This window comes from Pholis gunnellus, assembly GCF_910591455.1.
Source record: "Pholis gunnellus genome assembly, chromosome: 8".
Classification (NCBI taxonomy): Eukaryota; Metazoa; Chordata; class Actinopteri; order Perciformes; family Pholidae; genus Pholis; species Pholis gunnellus.
Genome location: NC_136534.1, coordinates 26041791 through 26068103, shown reverse-complemented (window position 1 = coordinate 26068103; position 26313 = coordinate 26041791). Strand labels below are relative to the sequence as shown.

The 26313-nt window shown below is 43.4% G+C and overlaps 1 protein-coding gene across 1 annotated transcript; it reads left to right on the top strand.

Moving 5' to 3' along the window:
• Positions 1-26313, top strand: sh3bp5b (SH3-domain binding protein 5b (BTK-associated)). The gene is made up of 9 exons (XM_079165041.1): positions 1-124; positions 2398-2460; positions 6740-6868; positions 19277-19441; positions 19772-19902; positions 22558-22600; positions 23249-23468; positions 24215-24562; positions 26039-26313. The coding sequence occupies exons 1-9, from the start codon at positions 47-49 to the stop codon at positions 26269-26271; spliced, it is 1410 nt and encodes a 469-aa protein (XP_079021167.1). The 5' UTR covers positions 1-46; the 3' UTR covers positions 26272-26313.

Here is a 26313-nt window from a genome sequence, read left to right as displayed (position 1 = left end):
CGCGTCTCTTTGTTCGGGTTCGTTACATCTGTCCTTCACCTCCAACATGGATCATTTAGAGAAGGAGCTCAGGACGGATGACGAGGCGGAATACGAGGAAGAGGAAGTGGACCCCAGAATCCAGGTACCTGTCTGTGCATCCTTAGTATGGACTCGTGTTTTATATTTATATGTGTCTGTATGCATGTATGTGTCTGTATGTATGTGTCTGTATGTATCGACGCTGGTTGGTTGTAGTCCAGCCGTGTCTGTCTGCACACCGCTGCACCAGCATGATCTGCATTATTCTCCATGTTTTTCTTCATTTAAATGTAAATGCTTTGATATTTCAAATCAATCCCACAGATGCTGGTTATATTGATGCAAATGTGTTAGAAAGCAAATCCACTCCATGCTGAGTGACATTTAGAAGTCTTAAATATCTTTATGTTAAACAATAACCGACGAGTTGAAAATCGTTTTTCTTTGCAGAGCTTTTCAGAGTAAAGTTACAGCCTTTCAGTAAAGTACATATAATAATGAGGTTAAAATAATTAAACGTGATACAAATGAATGAATCTGAAACATATACAGCATGAAACACACTCTTATATAGAAGCAGTTATTACGGATGAAGGACTGTAAACAGACTTATGATCAAAGGTTTTTAAAATACAAATGAAACTACAATGAATGATTCTCATTTTAATCTTTTGCTTGAAATTAACTTGATAAATCATTTGTGAAATAAAATGCTGCAGATTAATTTTCTGTTCATCAACTAATTGATCGATCGACTAATCGTCTCTTTAAAATAACAGATTTCTGATAGTGCTGCAGCTAACTATTATATCGTTTTGATTATTTTCACACATATTTAATTAATTATTTGATCTTCTTTAAGCCAAAGGTAACATCTTGACATCTTTTGTCCGACCAACCATCCCAAAAACACCAAACACGTTATTTTTAATAATTACCGGAAACAAAATTGAGAAGCTTGAACTTGTGGTCGTTTGGTATCTTTGCTTTAAAAATGACTTAAATTAGGAATCGATTATCAAAATTGTTGCCAAATCTTTCAGCTTTAAAAATATTAAAACACACTGTTATATCCAGAGGTCCTGGTGTCGCCCATCATTTTCATTATCTGCTAATTTATTGATACATTCTTCATCCGTTAATTAATTTCTGGCTTATGATCCTTTAAACAAAGGTTGTTGTGCTCCTTCCTCACCGCTGAAAGATGTTTTCCTCCCTTTGTTTTATTTGAATAATCATTTTTAGAGGCAAATTGATCCGATAACGATAATGACGAGTATCAAAAGCCCAAAGTGATGTCACCTCAGCCGCAGTGACCGAACAAGTATTTAGTTTGAAGTGATTTTGAATAATTAGAACAATGTTGTTTTTATTGAAATGACTGTTGGCCGGATCGGTATCGAGGTGGATACTGAGCTCATTAAGCTGTCGTCCAGATGTGAAAGTTAAATACAGTTCGATGTTGAGCTCAGTGTTTCCTCCCACAGCGACACCTTTGGATTCATGTTACCTTTCATAAAAAAACAAAGCCGATGACTTCCTCACGGTGAGACACGGATTAAAAATTTGCTGAAAAAAAGGTATCGGAGTAGAAATCGTTCAGGTATCGGAATCTCTACCCGGAGAGAGAATGTCCAATCCGTGCAGCCCGCAGACTGTAGAAGTGGACGTTGTCGCCGTGACGTCACCCATTGGTTTGTGGACTGATGTTTTGAAGCCTCTGTGATTTTTCCGTGGGCATCTCGGATTACGATCGTCGCCATGTTGTTGTTTTTTTCGCAACCAATGAATGAATTATGACTGAGGAGGAGTGACGTAGAGACGCCGTATACGTCTCTGGTAGAGACCTGTCAATCACAGTAAGCCCCGCCCTAAAGCATCCCCTGCTTTATGGTCTGTTTGACTCTAAATGGACCATCATTTACTAAATGAACATCATGCTGTATTGAAGAAGACTTGAAACTAGAGATTGAGACCATAAACTCATGTTTACAATGTTTACTGAGGTAATAAATCAAGAGAGAAGTAGAGTCATTTTCTCATAGACTTCTATACAACCAGAGGAGTCGCCCCCTGGTGGACACTAGAGAGAATGCAGGTTTCACTTGGCAGCCTGGTGCATCCTTTAAAACATGAATTGGGTTATTTGTTATTTAATATTATACTAATTCACAGCTGAATTAGTTTTCTTCTTAAAGAACATGGACTAATGTAAACACAGACAGTTTATGTGAATATTTTGTGTTAATTCTTCCTCTTGATTCAGTCCAGATGTTGCTGGGTGCCCCCTCTTATACATCCAGATGTTACATATTGCACCTCTCTCTCTCCTCCATCTCTTTCTGTTGCCTCACCTCCTCTGTGGTTCTCTTCCAGGGGGAGCTGGAGAAACTCAACCAGTCCACCGACGACATCAACAGATGCGAGACGGCGCTGGAGGTCAGTCAACGCACACGTTTGCGTCGAATGTGTTGACGCGGGTTCACTTTGTGTTTGAGCTGTTTGACTGGCGGTGCATGAAATCACACGCACGGTTCAAAACATAAAATCTCACTGACATGACGTGTTACAGGAAACTCATTTGATCCCTTGAAGAGATTTTACCAACGACTATTCAGATCAATTAGCGGCGATCAAGCAGGCAGAGTTCGGAGTCTGACTTCATAACTGATCTTTGAATGCCATTAAAACCCTGTAAAGTCTGATGGCTTACTTTTTATGTGGGTCAGCAGTGTTCTGTGAGTCTTTACGGAGGTAAAAGTCCAAAGTCGTGTTCCTCCGCTGTGCCTGGTGTCAGTTCACATGGTGTTCTCAGTGACGGGCGTGTTTATCCGGTGAAAGAGGGACGAAATGGATCCTAGTTTACCTTTTTACGTTTTCTTTGTGATCAGGTTCCATCGTGTAGAGCTTGCCCTGATGTTGCTTTAATTTGGGACAACTTGGCAAGAAACAAAATCATTTGATAGATTCTGTTTAAATGTCTGTCGTCACATTTTGTTGGCTCAGAAAGAGGAAACTGTTACATTACTGTGGACAACCTTATTGTTGTGTTTTTGCTCTACACCGTGGTATTGAGTTTTTCGAGAACCGTGTGGTGTCACTGTTCCTGGCATCAGCCGTTGTCTGTCTGGTATCTCATCGTCTGTTGGTAGGTCTACCAAACAGGCCATGTGCCTGGTGTGTTCAACACTGTGTCGATTGTCAAAACCGTGACTGATTTTAAGTTTCTGCCCTTTTTTTATGGCTCCACAAGCTACGAAATCAAGTCAAGTTGTTTTCATGTCGCAACAAAGACGTCTGCTGTTCAGGACTGTGACCTGCTACCGTCAGAGGAGGGGGGGGGGGGGGGGGGGGGCTCATGACACACTAAATCAGTCTTTATGTGTAAACAAAAGTACAAACATGACACAGTAAAGACCAGGACTGTCTAGTCCTTGATATGGCTTCTGGTTCAAGCCTTTGCTAGCTGTCTTTGTCTTGATATATAACGTAAAACGGGTTTTGGACTGTTGTCGGGTAAAATAGGGGTTCTAGGAACCTGTGAGGAGCATTTTCCCCTGTTTTCTGACATTTTTATGGACTAAGCAATTATCCAATTAGTCAAGAAAGAATCATAAAAAAAATGGATATTTGTAATCTCAGGGCCTTGAATCCGGATATTCCTGTGAACGTCAGCACATGAACACGCAACGTGCTTACATCTTTTTTCTTAATCTCCTCCTGCCAAAGCCGATCCAAAATTCCCCCACTCGTGTCAGCCTAGTTTTATTTCCATGGGTAGAAATCTCCAGCAGCAGCAGCATTAGTGTGAGATCATCTCTTAACCCAAAGAGACGTTGTGATTCCTTGCTGCCGATGAGAGGAACAGGCAGAGTGACTGCAGTAATAATGAGCCGAGTGTCCCGGTGACGCTCTTCCGTAGCGGTGAGGCGAAGGATGCTAAATTTAGCGGATAACGACAAGTTCTAGACATTAACGCCTCAGGGCGCTGACGAGGCGAATCCGTCAGAGAGCGAGCGTCCGAGGCCGGAGACTCTGCACTGCATCGGTTTAATCACAGAGACGGAGGACAGGAAGCATCCATGGCTCCGTCTGTTGTTATGAGCTCTCTTTCTCCTAACTGTGTAGCTTTAACAGCTTCTAATGCATTTCACGTGTTATGAACAGTGAGAAAAATGAGAAAGAGGGAATCTGATGCAGCTTGCATGTTGCACATTTGGTGAACCCTGCAGGTTTCTAACGACCTCCTCTGCTCCACAGACTCCCATTCAACGGTTTCTTCATTTTCAGGCTGGTTTAGTGGATTTGGAGCTGGTCGTGTTTAAACGTTGTGTAATAGTGATAGTTGTTACCCAGGTTGGAAGGAGATGTTTGTTTCTAAAACGTTTTTCTTAAAAAGTTGATCATATTTATGCAGGAAGTGCAGTTAGTGACAGTGTGGGCTCCATGGTAACGTAGCTCTGACCGTTTGATGGTGTAGCAGCTGGGGGGCGGGGCTTAGCAAAAGATCAATTAACGAGCGGTATTTGTAAAACATGTCGTGCCACCAATTGCGATCTATGACCTTTCTGTAACGGGCCCCATACTGTTTATTTGTCTATTTCGTGGCCATTTTTCTGGTTACATTTTCTTGGTGATGCAGCCAGTAAGCTAGTAGCTACGTAGGAAGATGATGTCCCCATGTTGAATCTGCTTTGACTGGTAAAACCACATCATTCCCTAAATGTATAGCTTTGTGGTTTATGGGTCTATGATATGTTTTCTTTGAAGGAAACAAACCCTCTCTGGATTTTATGCTTTTTATCTCACAAGTAGCTTGTTTACTGGACAGAGCGTTGATAAGCTTTCATCGGTCGGGAGGAGTTTGACCTTGTCTCAGTTATGACATGTCAACAATTTATCTCATGAAACCTTTTGACCCAGGAGGTCAAAAGGTCTGGAACTCCTCCCCAGTCCGGAGTCCTGAAGAAGCCTCTGGGACGACAAACCTTGTGGTTGTTTCCTTGAAATGGTTAAAATTAGACTGTCAGTAGCTGTTTGTTAGGGCTGAAGCCTGCTGTTTGATGTGTGGTCATTTGGTGCCTAATAGGGTTGTTTTCCAGCTGGAGAGTTGCAACCTTTCATGTGAGGACAAACATGTTTTGTAGCCTCTAAAAAAGGGAAACTCTGCCAACAACGTTTGGGGACAGCAGGGTGAAATTTTATTTATTTTTATTTTTTAACAGAAGGCCATTGGTTTAAGCCCGGTTGCTGCCAAAAACATCCTTCCCCTGATGTCACTTGTGTAACTGACCCTGCTAAAGAAGATGGGAACTTAGAGAGAGATTATCCGGTTTCTGACTTGTTTTTCCTCTTCTTGCTATTTTTGTTCGCGGCAATTATACGACCGCGATGCGCTGAAATCATTCTGAGAATCTCCCCTCGACAAGGACAAGTGAACCAAACAAAGCTCTCTAAGACGTAACAGTTTGCTTCGTGCCAGTTAACAAAATTCTATCGGACATTCATTTTTCACAGGCGCCTGTTGACAGATTGGCCCTGATCTGTTTTTCAGTGTTTATTGGGACACTCAGGATAACACATGGTGTGAATACTTTGCCCAGATTAGATCAAGTTTAATGGTTACCAGCTAATGTTTCTTATCCCTTATTTAGACCTAGTGTTTGTGGTTTTATCTTGAAAGTCTGGGGTTTTTACATGCTCCAGTTCTGAGAAGTTGTGACTCACGGCAGAGGCAGCAAGGTTTAATTTCATTGAATTTACAAGCTGCTAGTAAAGCAAAGTTCAAGGTTCCAGAGCTACAAGGCCCTGTCAGAAGATGTAACAAGTGTTCTTTCAGAAGTGCAAGGGGAGCAAAACCAGAAACCTGTTTAAAGGCTGGACAGGAGCATTTTCACTGGCAAGAGATGGATAAATATCAACTGATTTAATCCAACACAGTCTAAAATGAAACCCTTTATATTGCCGCCTCCTTTTAACTCAATGAAACACTAATATTATTGTTTACTTCATTCGATACCCATCATGAATGGAAGCTAATTTCCGCAACACTGCACAGAGCTAACAACAGGCGGCAACCTCTGCTTCTCAAAAGTGAAACCAAAGCTTCATGTGTTAAAGCTGCATTCTCTCTAGTGTCCACCAGGGGGCGACTCCTCTGGTTGTATAGAAGTCTATGAGAAAATGACTCTACTTCTCTCTTGATTTATTACGTCAGTAAACATTGTAAACATGAGTTTATGGTCTCAATCTCTAGTTTCAAGTATTCTTCAATACAGCATGATGTTCATTTAGTAAATGATGGTCCATTTAGAGTCAAACAGACGTCTCATTAAATCAAAGAACGCTTCCATTGTTTGGCTGCGAGCAAAAACATACAAGTATTGTACTTTTATTCTTTATTTTGTGCACAAAAAGGAACGATTGCAAGAATCGTTTGACTGGAGAAGTTTTGCTACTACTTGGTCGACCCGTTTAAAGGTATAGAGTACCGATACCGAGCCCTAATTGATCCCTGCATAAAGAAAGCAGTGTGTGGTGGTACAGAGGGCTGTAAGCTGGGAGGGAGCTACAGATATAGCTCAGGGAGCTCAGGTGTAGCAGATGTTGTAAAAGTTCAGTTGAGTCCTCAAACATCCAGAAAGTTCTGTTGGTATCCTTTTTATTTCTTCACAGACCTGAATTTACCGAGGCTTCTCTTGTTCTCTCTCTCTGTCAGGACGCGAGGCAGAAGTTCCGCTCGGTTCTGGTCGAGGCCACGGTGAAGCTGGACGAGCTGGTGAAGAAGATCGGCAAGGCTGTGGAGGAGTCCAAGCCCTACTGGGAGGCCCGCAGGTTGGCCAGACAGGTCGGTGGACAATGCACGGTGGGACGGTGGTAGAATCATTCAGGACCGTTTGATCTCAAGAAGGGTCTCTGGGTCCGCTCGGTTCTGAGGGACCAGGTCCACATTATACCCCGTATACCCGGGTCTAATTGGGTCTCGTTTTACTGCTACAGATCTTCATGTGTGTCAACATGTCTGATGGATCCAAGTGCCCAAGGGTCATTTTCACTGCGGGATAAATGAAATATTTTAGGAAATCAGTAGCCTATGTAAGAAATTACACATCCCATCATTTTTGGAATGAATCTCCTCGTCTTCCAATTCGTTCTTAAACCGTTATTACCGAATAACAAGCAGCTGCTAATTACATATTCAGAATGTTTAGCTGTGCATGGTTTGTGTTACCAGGTAAAAAGTTTAGACTTGATTTAATTATAAAAGAGTTACAAAAAGTCCAGACCCGAGTGTATTTCTTTAGTCGTTAAATTGTGTTAAACGATGTGTGTCGAGGAGGAAGGAGACTTTTCATGCTGAAACTTTCAGTCTTGTTGATCATTCAAATGCAGAAATTGGTGACGAGCGTGCAAACTTCACAATCATTGCAGACCACAATCTCAGTTCCCTATTCGTGTGTGTGTGTGAGAGAATAAAGGGGGAAGCCGCCACCTGTCCGTCTCGATAAGCGCCCCCACAGCTGTAGGAGCTCAGTCAGGAAGCACGAGGACGGACTGAGACTCTAAAAGGCTTCATTATGTAGCCCCCCCCCCCCCCCCCACCATCTTCGGATGTTTGCTCCTATCTCGATCGACTGCATTCAGTTTTTTTTTCCTGAGGGGCTTAATCATTTCTATAAATACGATGGGTAATTTGTTCGTGCTGAAATTGGGGCAATGATGAAAGAGTTCCTGTGAAGTGACACTGCAGTTACACTTCTGCTTTCTCAGCTGCATGTCCTTTTAAAAAAAGATCTATTTAAACAAAGTTCTTTGATGCCTCGGCTACTATTACTATGATTTAAGGATCACATGGAAATGTGAGATAGTAGAGAATATAAAAATCACATGACACATGAATACCTTGAGCAGCGAGTCTCCGGTTCGATTCCCGGCTGGCCGGTTTGTTTGCTGCATGTTATTGCTCAACTCTCTTTCCCCACATGTCCCCTCATGTCTCTCTCCACTCTCACTATCACGTAAAGGCATAAAATGCCCGAAAACCTGTAGAAAAAAAATATCAATTCAGACTCTTAAAGATTGAAACATACTGTTCTTTGGCTTTTACCCGAACATCTTTGTATTAATTCTGAGAAACGTCACAAAACCTAAAACCTAAAACCTTTCAGTTTAGTCGATCATTTTATCAGTTTTTGAACTATGAAGCTTTGAACCGATGTCATGTTGGCATGAATTGTTTTGGTTGAGGCACCAAGGCTAAAAAAGACAACCATTAATTCATCCCTCCTTCATTTATGTCAAACCTTCTTCACAAAAGAAATGCTGCTTCACAGACGAACTGCAAACTGAGATATAAGTGAGAGACGCGGTCGGCTGACTTCAGTGTTCGTTTGTTAGAATAAATGGAGGAAGAGTCGCCCGCTGTGGTTGTGGCGTACCGAGCCTCTCGATTTGCGGGAACTGAGATGAGGACGTGCAGCGTGTGATCGTTATAGTTCCTTCTACCTGTCAGCTCACCTGCTGGCCTCATTTTATTTCTGTCTCCTCTTGATGTTTACTTTCACTTCTCAAGCTCGCATCGGCTTCACTTCCACTTTAAAATGTGCTGCACGCCGCTGGTTCGCACCGCTCGGAGAGCAGAAATACAGTTTTCATTCTGTGTCCCTGGAAAGGTCATTCATCTGTTAGGGGAAGTGCAGAGATATGCTAACGTGTTGCCAAGGTAAAATATGGAAGGAGACAAAGGTTTTTATTCTGTGTAATAAGAAGAAGAAGAGTGTTAGTGGGAGGAAGATTAGAAATGCAGAAGATCAGGTTGAGGCCGGGTTCGTGTTTTCCTCCTGGGAGGCAAAACATTTTGAAATTGAACCCGCCCACTGTCCTCTTCTCCGTAATGGATACCAAGTTCGGACATGGTTGTCGGTTATACTGCACCATCCCTTTCTGCATGACCACACAGACTGATTCAACTCCACATCCGTCTGACAAATAAACTCAGTCAAAGTTTAGGAGAAGAGTTTAGCCGATGACCCACTTTTTGCTCTCTTTGCTCAGTTAGAGAGTCCTGGAACTTGAATGAACAACACAAGTAAAGCAGCCGTTGTGTTGTGACGCGTCCTCTTGCAGAGGGCAGCGATTTCCAGCCCAAAACCACTTGGTGTCCGACTCCGCCTTGTCCAAGCCGGGTCCAGTCCCACTTTACCTAAACCGTCGTCGGTCTTGATCAGTTCGGATCAGTTATTTGTGAAAATGTAAGAAGTAGTGAAGAGGTTGTTTGCATTGGGAGAACTTTGTCCTCGCAGTAACACATGGAACAACTTCGAGACGAGAACATTTCTGTGTTTTGTAAATCGTGGGCAGTGTGGAAAAATGCTTTGGTTTGACAGTTAAAGGATGGAGAGTTTAAGTTCCAACAATGGTTTGAGGGTTATTGGATTGAAGTTCTGAATGACTAGTAGGACATTTGGTTTCCTTCTAAACCACAGACCTTTTACCAACGTCGTCCATTGGGTTGTTTTTAGCGCAGTGATGGCGAAGACGGTGTCAGATACTCCACATGCATAATCGCAGCAGTAATAATGATTCTACCTATTTTTAGTCAAAGCATCTTCCATTTATCTCCCACATCCAGGTTTGAAACCAGTCACTTTTGAAGTCACATCCAGCTTCTCTATCCTCACCGTCGCTGAATCCGCTGGCCTATTTAAATCATTTCCATCTGGTGCATTTATCTGTTCTCGCGCTCCAAACGCCCCTCAGGCCACATTTAGCCTTTGTTCTGCTTTATATCAACAGAGAGGGATAAACCTCATGTTTTGGTAGTTTTTCTTTGGCAGTACTTCTGTGGGCTAGTCCAGCACCCAAGCATTTAAAGCCAAGGCTTAAAAGAACGTTCTGGTTGCTTCAGCTTTTGTTTATCGTCTTTCGATAAATCATTTATTCCGTAAAATGTTCGAGAATGGTGGAGGTCATTTCTACAAATGTATTGGTTTGTCCAAACAGTCCAAATCCCACAAACGTACAATTTAAGGTTCTAAGAATACGCAGCGAATCGTCACTTTTCAGAAGGTGGAACCAGCATTTGACATGTTTGCTTCGTAAACTACTGACCAAATGACTTTTTACAGTTTAGCCAATATCCATACATAGATACTAAGCCCTCATTACAGCAAAAACGATAATGTTTTTGGCGTCTTCATCCCTTTCCAAGAGGGGAGCAAGCAGCTTGGTGGCTTTAGAGACTTGAGTCTACCCCACATTGTTGTTTTGTTAAAGTAACCATCCTGTTGTCTTGTCCTCTGGCAAACTCTGTTGATGGTTTGTTGGTCCACCACTTGGGTTTCGAGTGAAATATGTCCACTTCGAAGTGGAATGCCATGAACTCGGTTCAGATATTCGTGGACCCCAGAAGATGAGGCTGACTGTGACGATCCATACAGTACCCTCATTAGATCCTCATTGTCCAATACTTTGAATACCTTCAAAACTAATGACATTCCCATCAGCCTCAGATGTTTTTGCTAATTAGCAGATGTTAGCATGCTAATATCAGCACGTTATTGCATTCATTTAGCATTTAGCACCACTGTGCCTTTGTGTCCGGCCTCACAGAGCTGATCGTATGGTTGGAGGCTCCTAGGTTTGCCATAAGTCATTAATGCCAGCCGAGACTAGATCAAGTCTCATGTTTATGGGAAAACTCGGTGGATTCGTAAACTTTTGAATTAACGTACTATTAGTGACAACAGTAATCACCTATACTGTGCAGGTATCCCTGTGAAGGATCATTTTCCATCTTTTTGGATCAGATTTCGAGGACGGAGCAGATTCTATCAGAGCAGATAGACGGTGGGCTCGTACTTTTTGCTCAGCGTGAACAAACTGGCCCCAGATTCCCGGCAGGGCTTCAGTTATCTGTCCGTCTTGTTTTCCTTGTCGTTCATATCTAATCCATCTCTAAACGAGCCGCTGCCCCCTCAGCGCATTCACATCTTTAACAAGACGGCGCTGGAGCTATTCGTAGGGAATACTTCTAGTTTATGCCGTGATACAGATTTAGTTTTTTTCTGAACAGATGGTGAAAAAGTCTGTTGGAACTGATCATTGAAACAGTCGGAGGCTGTGGGTGTCTAATGTTTATAATAAAGCTGTTTTTGAGAAACGTGTAAATGGCCCCTGACACAATCAGGCAGAACTCCACACAAACCGCCTTCGTGTCTTTCACTTTAATTATTCACCGGCTAAAAATATCTCAAATTAAAGACCCACCGAGTCTCTTTGTCAGAGTCTCCGTTCAGTGTTGTGACGCAGTTCACAGTCCAATGTTTGGCTTCAGCAGCAGAGGTTTGGCTTTGTGATTGGTGCATCCATTTTTATCTAGCTTTGTTATTGACAGTTGGATCTGTTTAGGAAGGAGGGAAGGAGGGAAGGAGGGAAGGAGATCTTGTTTTCCTCCAAACTCTTGTTCTTTTATTTCATCCTTTCCTTGATTCTGAATGTTCATCTTTATTTCTTAGTACATATGAAGCTTTTTCTTCCATATTTCTACTCTTTCCTTGTTTACCTCCCATTTCTTTCTCACCTTTGCCTTTTTACTTTTATTTATTTCATCCATAAACCTTTCCTTTGTTTTGTTTCCTAACCCCCTTGGAACAACTCCTTCCTGCCTTCATCTTTATATTCTATTATCTATACATTTGTTCTTCCTTTATTCCTTCTCACCTCCCTTCTCCCACTCTTTACTCTCATTGCTTTCCTTCGTTTCCACACCTTCAATCTCCGCTCAGTTTTGTCCTCACAGTATGCAGACAGTATTTACCTTGACTCACTGTTTTGTTTCCACGATCAGAGAAGTCCTTCTCTTTCTCTCCGTGCTCCCTCCATCGCTCTCCCACTCGGTCTGATAAGAAACGCATTGTTTGCGATTGCAGATAAGCAGCGGGCAGCGCCCAGGGAGCGGTGTGGGCGGTGACTCCATTTGACCGCGTCTCAAGGTAGAAGATAAGATACAGACCTATAGCTCTGAGAGCGTCAGATAATCCACATTTGCATATCCGCCATCTCTCTGGCAGCTAATGATTCATGAGGAGTACAGTAAGGGTTTCCCTGTTTAGCGCCACTACGGCCTTGAAAGATCATTGGAAGTTTGGGAATTTAAAAACAAAATGAGACTCCTTGAATGTACTTAAATCCAGTAGAGCTGTACAAAGTAGTTCAGCGCTTCAATCACAATGTTGACGTTTGAATTCCAAAATCAGTATTTGTGCTCAGTTGCAGATAAAGATCAGGCTTCACTAATGTTATTAGTGTTATACTATTTGTAGAATTAGATTCCAGTGATTGTTTCTGACTCGCTTGATCCAAACATTTCCACGTTGTAGTTAAAACAATTGTCCGAAAGTCAAAATTCATTGAAAATCAATAGATGTAATCTTTTACAAAATTCACAAGATGTTTTTTATCAAAGGAGATTTGGTCTAAAAACAACCTCTTCACCGTGATCAATAGGGGGGCGTCCCTGTGGTCCCGGGTCCTCTTGTAGGAGGTGGATGAGGGCGATCTTCTCTGTTCCAGAGACAAAAGAACGTCAACTCCATTCAGCCACGATGGAGAGATCAATGTCTCTTATCTTGCTGCCAAATGTGAGTGTGTAGGTTTCAAGGAGTTTAACATCAGTAGACTGTTCTGGTGTGATATCAACATATTGACCCAAGGGGAAAAAAAATCATTGCTAAGAAAATACACTCTTATTTGAAAGGTCTCCTAAATGAGTCATAATGAGGATATTGAGCTGGAACTTTGGAGGCTGGGAACATAAATACTTATAAATATTTAGGGCTGAAATGCTGCCGTCATAACGGCTCCTTTTTGAATTTGTGAGCAGATATTCTTCAGCTCGAGGACACATTACACGTTGCATGAATCAAACCTGTGACCTTCCCGTAAAGGAAACGGCATCTTCTATTCCCGTTTGATCTCCCTGGTGAAGGTTAAAAAAAATAAAAGAAGAGATGCACTCACCTGAGCTGAGGAAGTGGGTCAGGGTGACGAGGAGGCTGAAAAGTTTTGCTTAAGGGCACATCGCTTGAAAGATGCACGTTTTTAAGTGCCGACTCCGGAGGGACGGAGTTAAACCTTCAGCGGGAGTTTTTTTTTTTTTTTAATGTAATGAAATATTCATCGTGGCTCGCTCTTCATTCCACCTCATCTCCCAGAGACTCGAGGCTGGAGATGTAAATAAGGAAGTCAGGATACGTGAGCGTTTCCCTTTTGTGTTTCCATCTCACTGCCAGGACAGGAAATCAAATTCTGCAGCGTTTTTATTTACATGTTTGTAGGATGACATTTAAAGGCTTTCCTTGGATCCAGTTTGATGGTCCCCTTTTCTGAATTGTGTGTTTTTATGTTTTGTAGCTGAATCACGTTGCTGGTTATTCTGTTTAGTAAGAGGGTCTAATGACTGAGCAGAGCAGCAGTGAATACTCTGAGTACTACTGGGTTTTTGTATCATGATGGTGCGTCGAAGTGAGAGTGGATGACTCGATCGTCAACGTGTCGGCTTGCAGAAGCTGATTTAAAGCGGCCGCCCACTCAACCGGCAGCGGCACACAGTGAGTCTGCAGATTAGCTGAAGCCTGCTGGGAGAGAGGGGGGGAGAGAGAGAGAGAGAGAGAGAGAGGGGGAGAGAGAGAGAGAGAGGGGGAGGGAGAGAGAAAGGGGGAGGGAGATCCGAATGCACATGATTTGGACGGGGGATGAAGCAGGCGTAGAGTTAATTTGCAGACGGATTTTTCAGAGATTTCTTGTGATACTTTTGATGCGAAGATTCAAGACGAAGTGCACGTACATATAGTCATCGTCTTCATGGGGTTCAGACTAAGACAATGTGACCCAATAAACATTGTGACCTTGGTACAGTAGCGACCTGTCAATCACAGTAAGCCCCGCCCTAAAGCATACCCTGCTCTATGGGTTTTTTTGCACCATATGAACATACAACCCAAACTAGAGCGGAGAGGAGGGTACGCTGCAATCATATAAATTGGGTCACAACACCTTGTGAAAAACGTGAGCTCTTTCGGTTGATGTCACCTCCCGCTTGTTGTCCTCTGCTGTTAGATTCGAGTCTGTACGTGACCATGACTGTGGCTCGAGTTTAGACAGATGTCGGGGGGGGGATTAGTCGGGAGAAGAGGGGAGGGAAAAGGGGGAGGAAACGATGAGCAAATCCGGGCCGTTGAGAAGATGCTACGCTAGATTTTGATTTGACAGCAGCTGGAATGGGAAGCTGTGAGTGTGAAGGATGGAGTGAGAGAGAGAGAGCCAACATGCTTCACTTAATAGATGTTTGTTTCCATGGTGAACGCCACAACCTGTGTATCCTCCCATCAGACAGATGGGACTATGGGGTGGTGGAGGTGGTGAGGTCGGGGGAGGCAGGGTGCTCAACTGATGAGGAGATAGGGTGAGGTTTAGATGTGCAATTTCCCCCCCTGAGATAAAACGCTAAAAGCATGGAGGTGTGGTAACAGCTCACAGGGCTAGTTGTAGCTGGAGAGCTAATGGCTATCACGCTAACCGGTAACATGCTAAAGTAGTCAGTCAGCTTTTCAAACCTCATTCTATTTCTTTGCTGCCGTTTACGTGTTGTCATGATTGTACATCAATTCATTTTGTTCAGCTATCGAAGAGAGGAAAAGGCTCCCCAGATGCTAACTAGCGATCTCATTAGCATGGCTGCCAATGGGACAGTAAGGTCACCAGGTTATTCAAAGGACTTGTATTTGTGTCATCGGCTCGTGTCTCAACTGTCTGCAAACTGCTTTGTAGAGCAGATTATATTCTTTCAGAGGAGGTTAAGCAAAACTCGATGGTTAGGTTGTTGACATACATTTTGTCCACAAATTCTCCCCTAAATCAAGCATCTCTCTCTTCTTCTTTCCCTCTTCTTCTAGTCTTATTTTTTAATGTCTTCTTCTGGGGTCGTTCCTTCTCTCTCTAGATTTTCCCTCCCTCTCTCGGTCTCTGTTTATCTCCCTCCCTCCCTGTTTTTGGCAGGCAGCCCTCGTCACATCAGACATTAGCCACAGGGAACGCTGCTGATGGACGTAGTGGAAGATTTGGAGGGTTAGGCTTCAGAGGCAGCCTCTGCAAAGTCAGAGCCATCTGGTTTGGCTTTGACCACCTGGGACGCTGTGCGTTTGTCGTGATGCCACTGGTCGGTCAGTTGTTGCATAACAGCTCTTGCAGGAACGTCATTGGTGCAGCTCTGACAGTGTTGTTTTTAAACTTTTGACTGTGACTCAATGAGAGCTTGTTGAGTAACGCTCCTTAGATGCACTTCTTCTGTTTATTGACCAAATATGTTGTCACCCATGTCAACTATTGGACACCTCCCTTGCTTCTCTGCCATTTTGGATCAGGCGGTAACCTCCGGTTCTGCCGAGTGAAGCCGATGTGGAAGTGTGTTAAAGCTGCATTCTCTCTAGTGTCCACCAGGGGGCGACTCCTCTGGTTGTATAGAAGTCTATGAGAAAATGACTCTACTTCTCTCTTGATTTATTACCTCAGTAAACATTGTAAACATGAGTTTATGGTCTCAATCTCTAGTTTCAAGTCTTCTTCAATACAGCATGATGTTCATTTAGTAAATGATGGTCCATTTAGAGTCAAACAGACCATAAAGCAGGGGATGCTTTAGGGGCGGGGCTACACAGTGATTGACAGCTCTTTCAGAGCTCAGGTTTTCTAGGCCGGGCCGCAGTTTCGTTCACCTCCCTCCTGGAAAAAGCAGCGATTTCCAATGTGTGTTTCTACGAGGAAGGCTGCGTGTTAGTGGGTCACACCGGGACAGAACGGACTTGCGTGGCATTCAACAGCCGTCCGATTGTCCCAGATCGTGCTTCACCTTTAGAGGACATTAATTGCCAGACTTGAGCCGAGATAAAAAATAATCAAATTACTTCGGCCAAAACGGCCAAATCAGGTCGCTTTGAATACAGATGCTTCTCTCGTGGTAATGGTGGTAAACGGACCTGTGTGTCCTCATAGATCAGTCGCGCTTAGTTAGTTTGTGATGCAACGGATCATAAAACTCAGAGTCACGGATCGGATCAGCACAGAAGAAGAAAATGGACATAACATGATCAGAGATTATAAACACATCGATGATGTCCTGATCACATGTTTTACTCGATATATTGGAGGATAACGATCGTCAGTAAAACTTTATTGAACACTGTGGTGGTTAACGTTAAACTGCGTCATTAATCCGCCGTTCACACGTGTGCCGAATCCGTACGGATCGACAGCGGTCCGTTACACGACGGACGGTGCTTATCTTTGAACGTAAAGACGGTGAACGGACGAATGAGGGAGAAGCACGTGTACGTGGCCGAGCGTTTCAGGCTGAAGCGAGTCTCGTCGTTATCGTCTCGGGTGTCGATGTGAAGGTCGATGGAAAGTCTTTTTATGATCCTAAAGGCTCCGTTTCCCCAGAACGTCTTCCTGCGACAGCTCTGACTGATGGTGACACTTACCGACTGTCCTCTCTGTCTGTCCTCCCATCGGTCTCCCTTTTGTCTCCCGCTCTCTTGGGGTTCGACAGATAGAAGGCACAGATCATTCATATTCAGATTCAGTGTTTCCCATTATTTAGTTTCATCAACTCAGCGCATAGTTTGAGATTTTTGTGATCCTTTTTAAATGACGTGATGACCCCTGAAGGCGGTATATGGATGTATAAATCAATCAATACAAATATAGAAATATCATAATACGAACAACGGCACTTAAATACCTTTTAAAACAATTAAAAACAAAGATAAATATGGGAATGAGCAACGAGAACAACCTGGTGAATAACCAGTAGTTACTTAAGGCATGATTATTGTAACTTTTACATTATTTATCATTTTATTGATATTTACTCATATGAGATTTAGTGAACAGGGGTTTGGACAAATATTTAATTTCCTCGCCCTCCTCCCCTTAATATTAATCTTCTCCCAATGATGCTGAAATAAAGAACATTCTGAAATATTTTGTCAGGATTTGTTTTTGTTAATAATCGATGAGTCGGGTGGATTTCAGGATTGATAATCTGTCCATTGGGTCTTTCTTTTCCTCCTCCATTCTTCTCTTTCAGTTAACACAAAGCGTGTTTTCTTTGTTTAAGGCTTCTTGAATAATTGAAGAAGCCTGTAAAGGCCAAATTGCCTTTTTCCTCCCGGAGAAGGAAGCTTTCAGAAATTTCACGGGCTGCGTGCAGAGCGATTAAAATATGAAGCAAACGAGAGGAAGAAAGAGAGATGATGATGCTGAGAGCAGAGATGGAAAGAGAGAGAGAGACGCAGAGGGAGAGATTAGGCAAGATAGGGAGGGAAAGAGATGGAAATATGGCGAGCGAAAGGGATTAAGTGAGATACAGAAAGCAACGGATGAAGCGGGAAATGAGAGAAACTAACGACATTAGAGGAGAGAATGTGAGATGGCAGCGAGCGAAGGGGAAGGATGGAAGGAGAACTGTGGAGAGTGCAGAGAAGAGAGAAAGTAGATGGAGAAATAGGCCGAAAAACTGTTCGACAGAGAAGAGGAAAAGGAAGGCAGGTAGTTGCCACCACAGGCTCAGCATCTCCAGCGTAAACGTGGAGGCAGAGGGAGCGTGAGGCTGTCGCCGTCGTTAAAGGGGCTCTTTGCCATCTTTAATGTCCGATCAGTGTTGACGGTAATTGTAGTCAGTTGAAGCTTTAAATCCCTCGTATGTTGACCCAGAAGCCTGCTGCTTGTCGAGCCGTGCACGCAGCGCCGTCATGTACCAGGATGCATTGCGGCTGTGTCGGTGTGCTAATGTAGCCGCAGCCTTGAGCCTCTCTCTCCGCTGCAGGCCTTCGACCGTAAACTCTTGTCACGAATGACTGCGTCTGAAAATCAAAGTCAGCCATAACGGTGTAAAATGTACCCTTTTGTCCTCTGCACTAATATTTTGCCATTTTCACTGTTTGCGACGCAAACGAGGGGAACAAGGAAGTTCTGTTCCGAGTTACCCGGAGAAATCCTGAAACATAACCGCTAAGCTGCATCTAGACACAACGCGATGAAGCACATCGTTTGAGAACAAAACGCGTCGACTCTTGTTGCTCAAGGACACTTTGCGAGGAAGTCAAGGAGACGTTGGTCGACACATGTTGGAATAAAAGGAAAAACATTGCCTTCTGCACCAAGAGCTGCTGTTACGAAGGCCCAGCAGGGAGGACAGCGACACAGACGCCAGCAGGCATTACTGTAGTAACACGAGGCTCCCTGTAGCATCCAGTCAGCATGAGCATTCATGCAGCGTGGAATACAAAGACCGACACATGACGGCAACAAGGCAGAGGCTGTGTGCGCGTCTCGCTCCGCTGGCATGTTGATGACCATCGATAATGACATTACTGAAGAGCATGAGGTGATGTCAGAGCGGCTGGATTCTGGATGTGTGGGCTGAAACTGCTGATGACCTGCACGTTTTCTTTTATTCAGTTAAAGCGTGGCATTGGAATCCGTTCAGGTCGAGAGATTCCCACAGAAAAAAACGTTGATCAGGTAGCTGCAGTTCTGAGATATTTTGGGAAGATAACAAAATGCAGAATGATTTAATGCTGCACAGACTTCGAATAATAATTCAACGTTTATTCAGGTTCATACTGGTCAAATACTTTAGTTTTTTGATTTTAAACTTTAACCCCCCCCCCCCCCCCCCCCGCTCTGTGCATGACGACGGCTTGTCCCACAGTGATGCTGCAGAGTTCAGCCTGAATATGAGAAGAGGCTTGTGGGAGTGAATTTGCAGCTGATGTGTGAACATTAATCTGGTTGCATAACTAAATGGTGTTTCATTATTACAGCTGAATCACTGCTCCATGAATCACAGACGATACAGTCAAAGGGATTTCTCCACCGCTCCGTAAATCAAAATGGATTTAAGATTAGCTACTCGTGAATATACTGCAACATATACTTTCACTGCGCAAATATTTCCTCAGTGCAACAAGAACAAGTTTATTTGATGCATCTGAAAAAGAATCCATTGCATTTTCAACAAGGGTCATCATTTTGATAATGGTGATCATGTTGATAATGGTGATAATGGTGATATTGGTGATAATGTTGATCATGGTGATAATGTTGATATTGTTGATAATGGTGATATTGGTGATAATGGTGATATTGGTGATATTGGTGATCATGGTGATCATGTCCTCCCTCTGTCTTTCAGGCCCAGCTGGAGGCCCAGAAGGCGACCCAGGACTTCCAGGGAGCCACTGAGGTCCTGCGGGCGGCGAAGGAGACCATCTCTCTGGCCGAGCAGAGGCTCCTGGAGGAGGACAACCGGCAGTTTGACTCCGCCTGGCAGGAGATGCTGAACCACGCCACCCAGCGGGTGAGGAGAGGGGGAGAGGGGGAGCTGACACCAGAGACAGAAGAGTGTTATTTAAGGTTTAGTTAGTGGAGGAATAATTTCATTTCATTTTACGGCTTTTTTATTACATTTTTTTACCTTTTCATAGGTTATTATAATGATTAGGATTAATTGTATTTTTTTTTATTTTGTATTTCTTTACATTTTTAAATTAAATGTGTCCAAACTTTAATGAGTCTTCCTGCTCACTTATTTCCATTTTTCACACAATGCGATAGAAATTTGACGAAACACTTAAAGATATTGAACCCCAGCGCGAGGCTGACGGTGAGTTCTGATTGGCTGTCACAGGTGATGGAGGCGGAGCACACCAAGACGAGGAGCGAGCTGGTCCACAAGGAGACGGCGGCCAAATATACGGCAGCAATCGGCCGCATGAAGCAGCTGGAGAAAAAACTCAAACGCGCCATCAACAAGTCAAAGTAAGAGACTCAGCCAACAAGCAGGCCAGGTTCACTGCTTATCAATGAGGAGGAGGGGCAGCATGCAGTCTGGCAGCCATATTGGACCTCAGCTGATAGAATGTTTACTTGTAAACACCTGGTTGTTGTCGTGAGTGTTGTTGTTGTTGTGAATATAAGTCACTACTGGACGGTTAAGGTGGTCGTTTTTTCATTATTACTGTATTCTATGATACATTTCTAAACACGTAAGAGATGATTTCATTGAAGAATTACAGACCGACTCTTTGACATCAGACGTCCACAGAGAGGAACATATTGTTCTGGGAAATGATCTCAACAGCCATCAACATGGCGTCATCGGTTAGCTCTGTGCTAACTTGACCTGATTGAAACCGTGTCCTGGAGGGAAAGTCTTGTCTTACCAGACAGAGCGGTTTGTGGTTTTCCTAAGCAGCAGATCCAGCTGCTCGACCCAGATGTGGTCTGATGAGCAGGTTGCTCTTCTCCATTCAGCTGAAAGTCTTTTTTCTCTCTGACGCAGTGAAACTCAGTCCGGAGTATTTCAAACGGTCAGGTGTTAAAGGGGAAGTGTGGTGTCACGGGGCGATGCCTTCGAGGCCGTACCGAAACCTCAGAATTAGTAACCCTCCAGGTGAAGTGAAATTATAACGAATAGAAACTCTACAGTTTCCCTTCTGTAATATTTCTCACTGCCTCTCAATATTTCTGAGCTCATTGCTCACATATTTAAAAAAAAACTAGAAAAGCAACATATTCATAGAAAAAATACATTTTACATTTACAAATATTGGAGATTTTGGGAATTAAGTCAAAATATTTTGGAGAAAAAGTCAAACAATGAAGTAATGAATTAATGATACTTTTACCAAATATTATGACTTTCTCCTTTAAAATGGCAACTTTATGTTTTACTATCACTTCTTTTCTGGTAAAAAAATATGACTTTTTTACCAAATATCTCTAAATATTAATTTTATTCTTGAATGAAGTTTTAGTGACATTAACACATTTTAATTCACAGAGCAGCTCGACACTCATTTGTTAGTAAAACGTGTTTCAGTTTTTCAGATAATTAACAAACATCTGCAGACGTTTCCTGTCCGGACGCATCCAGAAGTTTTGACTTTCTGCAGAAAGACACAGATCAGAGAATTATTCCAGGATTGAAACGCATTCAATTTATTTAATGTATTTAAGCCACAAACACTCAAACCCACAGTATCTGCACACAGAAGGTTCACTTCAGCACTGACGATGACGTCATCACATCTGTCTTTTCTTTTTTTTTGTCATTAACAAGCTTTCAAAACACTTCAATTCCTTTTTTTTTTAAAGTCCGTTTGGAGCGTTTTATGAACTTCAGTAAAACTTTAGTTTGAATAACGAGGAGTTGCAGACGAGCCGTGTCAGCCTCCGACTGTTACCGCGGCTGCAGCGCATCTCCAGCACGGTTATTAAGAAGTCTGATGAAGTATCAGCGTCATAGAGAACAGAGCTGGTACAGACATGCAGGCTCTGAAACTTCTTATCTCAGCGGTCAACTAGACACCAGCCAGCACTCGCTCTACTGTCAAACATTAGAAATTGTCTTTTTAATTCATAGATTTTTTTTTTATATATAAAAAAATAATTTATAGTTTTTAGGTTCAAGTCTTCTTCAATACAGCATGATGTTCATTTAGTAAATGATGGTCCGTTTAGAGTCACACAGACCATAAAGCAGGGGATGCTTTAGGGGCGGGGCTACACAGTGATTGACAGGTCTCTACCAGAGACGTATACGGCGTCTCTACGTCACTCCTCCTCTGTGACGGCAGCAATAAAACCTAAAGTCTCTGAAAACGTGGCTTCAAGTATCAAAGTGTTTTTCTGTAACATTAAACGTTAGCGAGCAGCAATCTAAGTTAGATTGTTAAGTTATTTATGAAGAGTTTAACTAAACTCAAACCGATCGTGTAACGTCAGTCACTGGGGGGAAGGTTTAAACTGAAACACCGACAGGAAGTGAAGCAAATGTCAGACGTGTACATTTACTGGAGTACACGTCTGAGATGTTTGAGAGTTAACTTATTTCAGAGCGTAGTATTGTACTTTTTACTCTTCTACATGTAACAGATAAAGATAGTCGTTCCTTTGCAGATTCAAAGTTTGCATACTAATCATAACGATCAGTTAATAAAATACAATTAAAAGATTAAAACCGCATGTAAGCAAGTAGCTCAAAATAAACTAGATAAACATGCTGCTGACACATTGATCATCTTTAATAATAATAATAACTTTGCATTTGGCTGGTATTTACATACTTTAATGTAACATTTTGAAGGCGGGGCTTAAACTTGTCGTGTATTTTTTACTTGTAGCAACATTTAAAGTATTTAAATCATAAATTCTATACTTGAAAGGTCACAACTCAGTATTTATTTATTTATTCATCAGCAGCCTCGTGTTCCCTCAGCGGGATGTTAATCCGTTCTGCATCGTTCTCTCATCCAACATCAGAACCCCTTCATCTCCTCTTCCCCCCCCCCCCCCCGCCTCCTCCTCCAGGTTGCCATGGTGATGATGTTGGTACTGCTCTTTTTCTGGGTTACTCTGTCTCCCCTCTGATCTAATCGTCTCCTCTCTCTCTCTCCTCCTCTTCCTCTGCAGGCCGTACTTCGAGATGAAGGCCAAGTACTATCTGCAGCTGGAGGTACGTGACGGCCGCTCTGTGTCAAATTCATCGAGCGTCAGAAAAAACAATCTGTGTCAAAGAATAGACGCACAGACCGCTTGTCTTCGATGTCAGCTGATCCCATTGTTAGCAGCACCGTGACGTCATGCTATCCAGTTAGCATTAGCCAGTGCTAGCATTAGCCAATGCTAGCAGGCAGCATTGCTTACATGCGGCGCTGCCTCCATCTCATGTCAAGTTGAAGGAAAAACTCCACCAAAAGACGTCTTTAGAAGAAGTTTACATGCGGCTCCATCGCCTCTGATTTGTAGGAGTTCCAGTAGATTGCAATGGTCAAAACAATTCAGTTTAATACACTAGTTTTTAGGGAAAACTCTGCGAGTGATCTCGGCTCCGTCGTCTATGGTAAAGCAGGATTATATAGCTGTGTAAGGTAAAGAAGCTGTAAGCTCTCCCCAGACATACCAAGTCATCTTAATGTAGTATATGGTGATTTAGAGTTGACCTTTCTGTGGGTATTCGATGCTTTGTTTGGCTCTGGGTCTCCCTGATAATTCCTGTAAGTGTTGTGAATGCTCAGATGCTCACAGATCGAGTAACTGTGCAGCTTCATCCTCATCTTCATCGTCCTCCCTCGCTGACCATCTCCTCCTCCTCCTCCTCCAGAACCTGAAGAAGAACGTGGACGAGCGGCAGGCCAAGCTGTCCCGGGCCAAAGGCGAGTACAAGGCGGCCCTGAGGAAGCTGGAGACGATCTCCGACGAGATCCACGAGCGACGGCGGAGCTCCACCATGGGGCCCCGGGGCCGCGGCGTCGGCGCCGAGGGCGACGGCGTCTCCGGGGACGACGTCTCCGGCTTCAAGATGGAGTCGGACGGAATATCCAGTGAGTTATTCCCTGATGCTATAATGAGATGAGATGATGATGAACAGCTGGAGGTCAACAGAGTTCTGTGTGAGGCAGTAAACCGCAGCAACAGAGCGTTGAACGAGTTCTTACTCTGTGATGATGAAAATCATCAGAGTTGCATCTCTCATCCTTTTTATTTTGTATATTGTGTAACAACAGAACACCGCCCGGTGCGTTTGTGTGCTTTGATTTATGTCGGGTAAAAATGAAACTCGTCCTCTGGGAGCGATGTGACGGTTCACATTCTGCTCTGTTCTATTTCTATCTCTGTTTGCACAGACTCACGTTTTTTTTTTTATCTTCCCGTCCTTTATTCTTTCTCTTCTTCCTTCTCTCCTCGTCCATCTCTCTGTCCGTTGTTCCTTCATCCCTTTCTCCTTCCTCTCCTCCTCTGAACCATTTCCATCCTTCCCTCTCTCTCTTTTCTCCCTCTGTACTCTCCTTTTAACCGTCCACCTCTTTCTTTTCTACCTCACTGTCTCATTTTACATCCTTCTTTCACTCTTAACTTCCCTCTTTCCTCCCTCCCTTCTCTCTAATCTTCCCCTCTATCTCTCCCTCCTTTCCTTCTTTCCTCCTCACTCTTTGGCATCTTCTTGCTCGTTGTCTCCTCTCCCTCTACACCTTTTCCCTTTGTTTTCTCCCTTCCCCCTCTCTCTACATACTTGCACTATCCTTTCTCCTCTTGCTCCTCCCTTCCTGCTCCCTCTCTCCTCCTGCAGTGGCGTCGGTGTGTTTCGATGACGAGGCCTGCGGCGGCAGCATCATGTCGGAGGAAGACTCAGAGACTCGCTCCACCTGCAGCCTGGGCTCGTCTCCCAGTAGCCCTCAGGAGCTCCTGTCGCCCTGCCCCTTCGCCAGCTCCTCTTCCTCCTCCTGCACGTCCTCCTCCGCCTCCCCGTCGCCCACTCCGTCCTCCTCCTCCTCGTCCATGTCTCCTCTGTCCAGGCCCCTCAGCCTGGACCTCCCCAGCACCGTGTCGCTGTCGGACTTCGGCCTCATCTCTCCGGTGCTCGGGCCTCGCAGCGAGTGCAGCGGAGCGTCGTCCCCGGAGTGTGACCTGGAGAGAGGTGTGTGTGTGTGTGTGTGTGTGTGTGTGTGTGTGTGTGTGGAATCATTTATAATGCAGCAGGACTTTAGCAGCTTTTTTCCCCCTTTTCAGAAAAATGTCGGATCCTAAATATCAAAATGTACATAAAGGATAAACAAAGAGACACAATACATGTTGAATGTTGAACAGAGAAAAGAAGTTAAAATATAAATAATAACAACAATAATAATGGTAATAACAACAGCGACACTAATAATAATAATAACGGCAATGATAATAATAAAAATACTCAAAAGTAAAGATTTGCAGCTATAAACTACTTTTATCATCAGCTCTGCAAAATCATAAAGGATTTATTTCACAATGATCTCATATTTTCTTCTTATATACGTAATAAATAAGAAGAGAATAATCTGCAGATAGCAGACTTGTAAGAAGAATAAACGCTCGGTGTATTAATCTGCTTGTAGAGGTCCGTTGGTGTGATGTTAGACGGGATAAGAGACAAACAGAAAAAGAAACGGGGGAAGTGAGACGGATGAGGTTTGAGAGTATTCAGACGTACGATCTCCTGCTTCCTGCTGCTCTCACAGCGGCTCCTCTAGAGGAGACGATCAGTCAACGTGACCGATCCCTGAATCAGTGCTTACTGCTGTGCTTCAGAGTCTGTAACGAGGAATCCAAATGTTTCTGAGCCAATCAAAGCTGAAGCGCTTTAACCCTCTGAAGTTGTTTTGCTCCCGTCACATCTTTCTCTCTGAGGTCTTGACGTTCTCTACAAAATAAAAGTCCTGCTCCTCTATGACACGGAACCATCATGACTAGAAGTAGAGAGAACTAGAACATGTCTTTAGAGCAGTTATGATGCTGCACATCATTACAAACAAATGCAAGTTGAATTTCTTTGATAATTTCTTTTACAAAAATTGGCAAAGAATGGGATCTATATATTCTATAAACATTCTATATATATTCAACATTGTTCCAAGTGTCCACACGTGTTACCAGTATTGGAAAAAAGATGGAGGCTCCACATGTTTTATATATTGAACTATTCACATTTTAATATCCTCTACTTCCAGCCTCTCCTCTCCTCTCCTCTCTGTGTTCACTTCCTGTAGTTCAGTCAGAATTTCTCCTCTTGTGGTCACATGACTGTTGGTCTCTATGAATCAATCATGACTTCATAGTTTCACAATGTAATGTTTTTAACACAATCTGGTTAAAGTAAACTCTTTATTAGTGGATAGATTTATAATGAGAACATGAAGAATTACATTTTTTGACAAAATATCAGTTTTTAAATTCAGTTGCTTTTTCTGACGGCACTGTTGGTCACACACGGTGTGTTTAAGGACCCTCGGAAAGAGGAAAACCCGACTACTATGACGGTCGTTTTAAAGGAAACATGCTTCTCCAAAGGGTTAATAATCACGGCCCATCATGGTCACGTCTCTGCTCATGAAATAAAGAAACGTTCTCTGCTGTGCTGCAGGTGACCGGGCAGAAGGTGCAGAGGGAGATCTGGACAACGCTCCAGCCTCCAACAACAACAGCTCCACCAGCAGCAGCAGCTCCACCTCCACCTCCAGGAAGAGCTTCAGCCTGGAGACGCGCTTTAGCTTTCTGAACCTGCGCCGCCCTCGCACCGCCAACGCCAGAAACGCAGCCCGCTGTTCCCAGAAGGCCGAGGCCGGCCAGACTGCGGTCCTGGTCGACGGAGTCTGAGGACAGAAGCTCTCTCTGCAGAGCTGAGCTGTTCATGAGCTA

Excerpts from the sequence above, each read along its gene's own strand:
- sh3bp5b (XM_079165041.1), top strand. The coding sequence starts at position 47 with ATGGATCATTTAGAGAAGGAGCTCAGGACGGATGACGAGGCGGAATAC. Across the intron at positions 19,442-19,771 it reads TGAACCACGCCACCCAGCGG|GTGATGGAGGCGGAGCACAC; the intron begins GTGAGGAGAGGG and ends TGGCTGTCACAG. Across the intron at positions 22,601-23,248 it reads AGTACTATCTGCAGCTGGAG|AACCTGAAGAAGAACGTGGA; the intron begins GTACGTGACGGC and ends CTCCTCCTCCAG.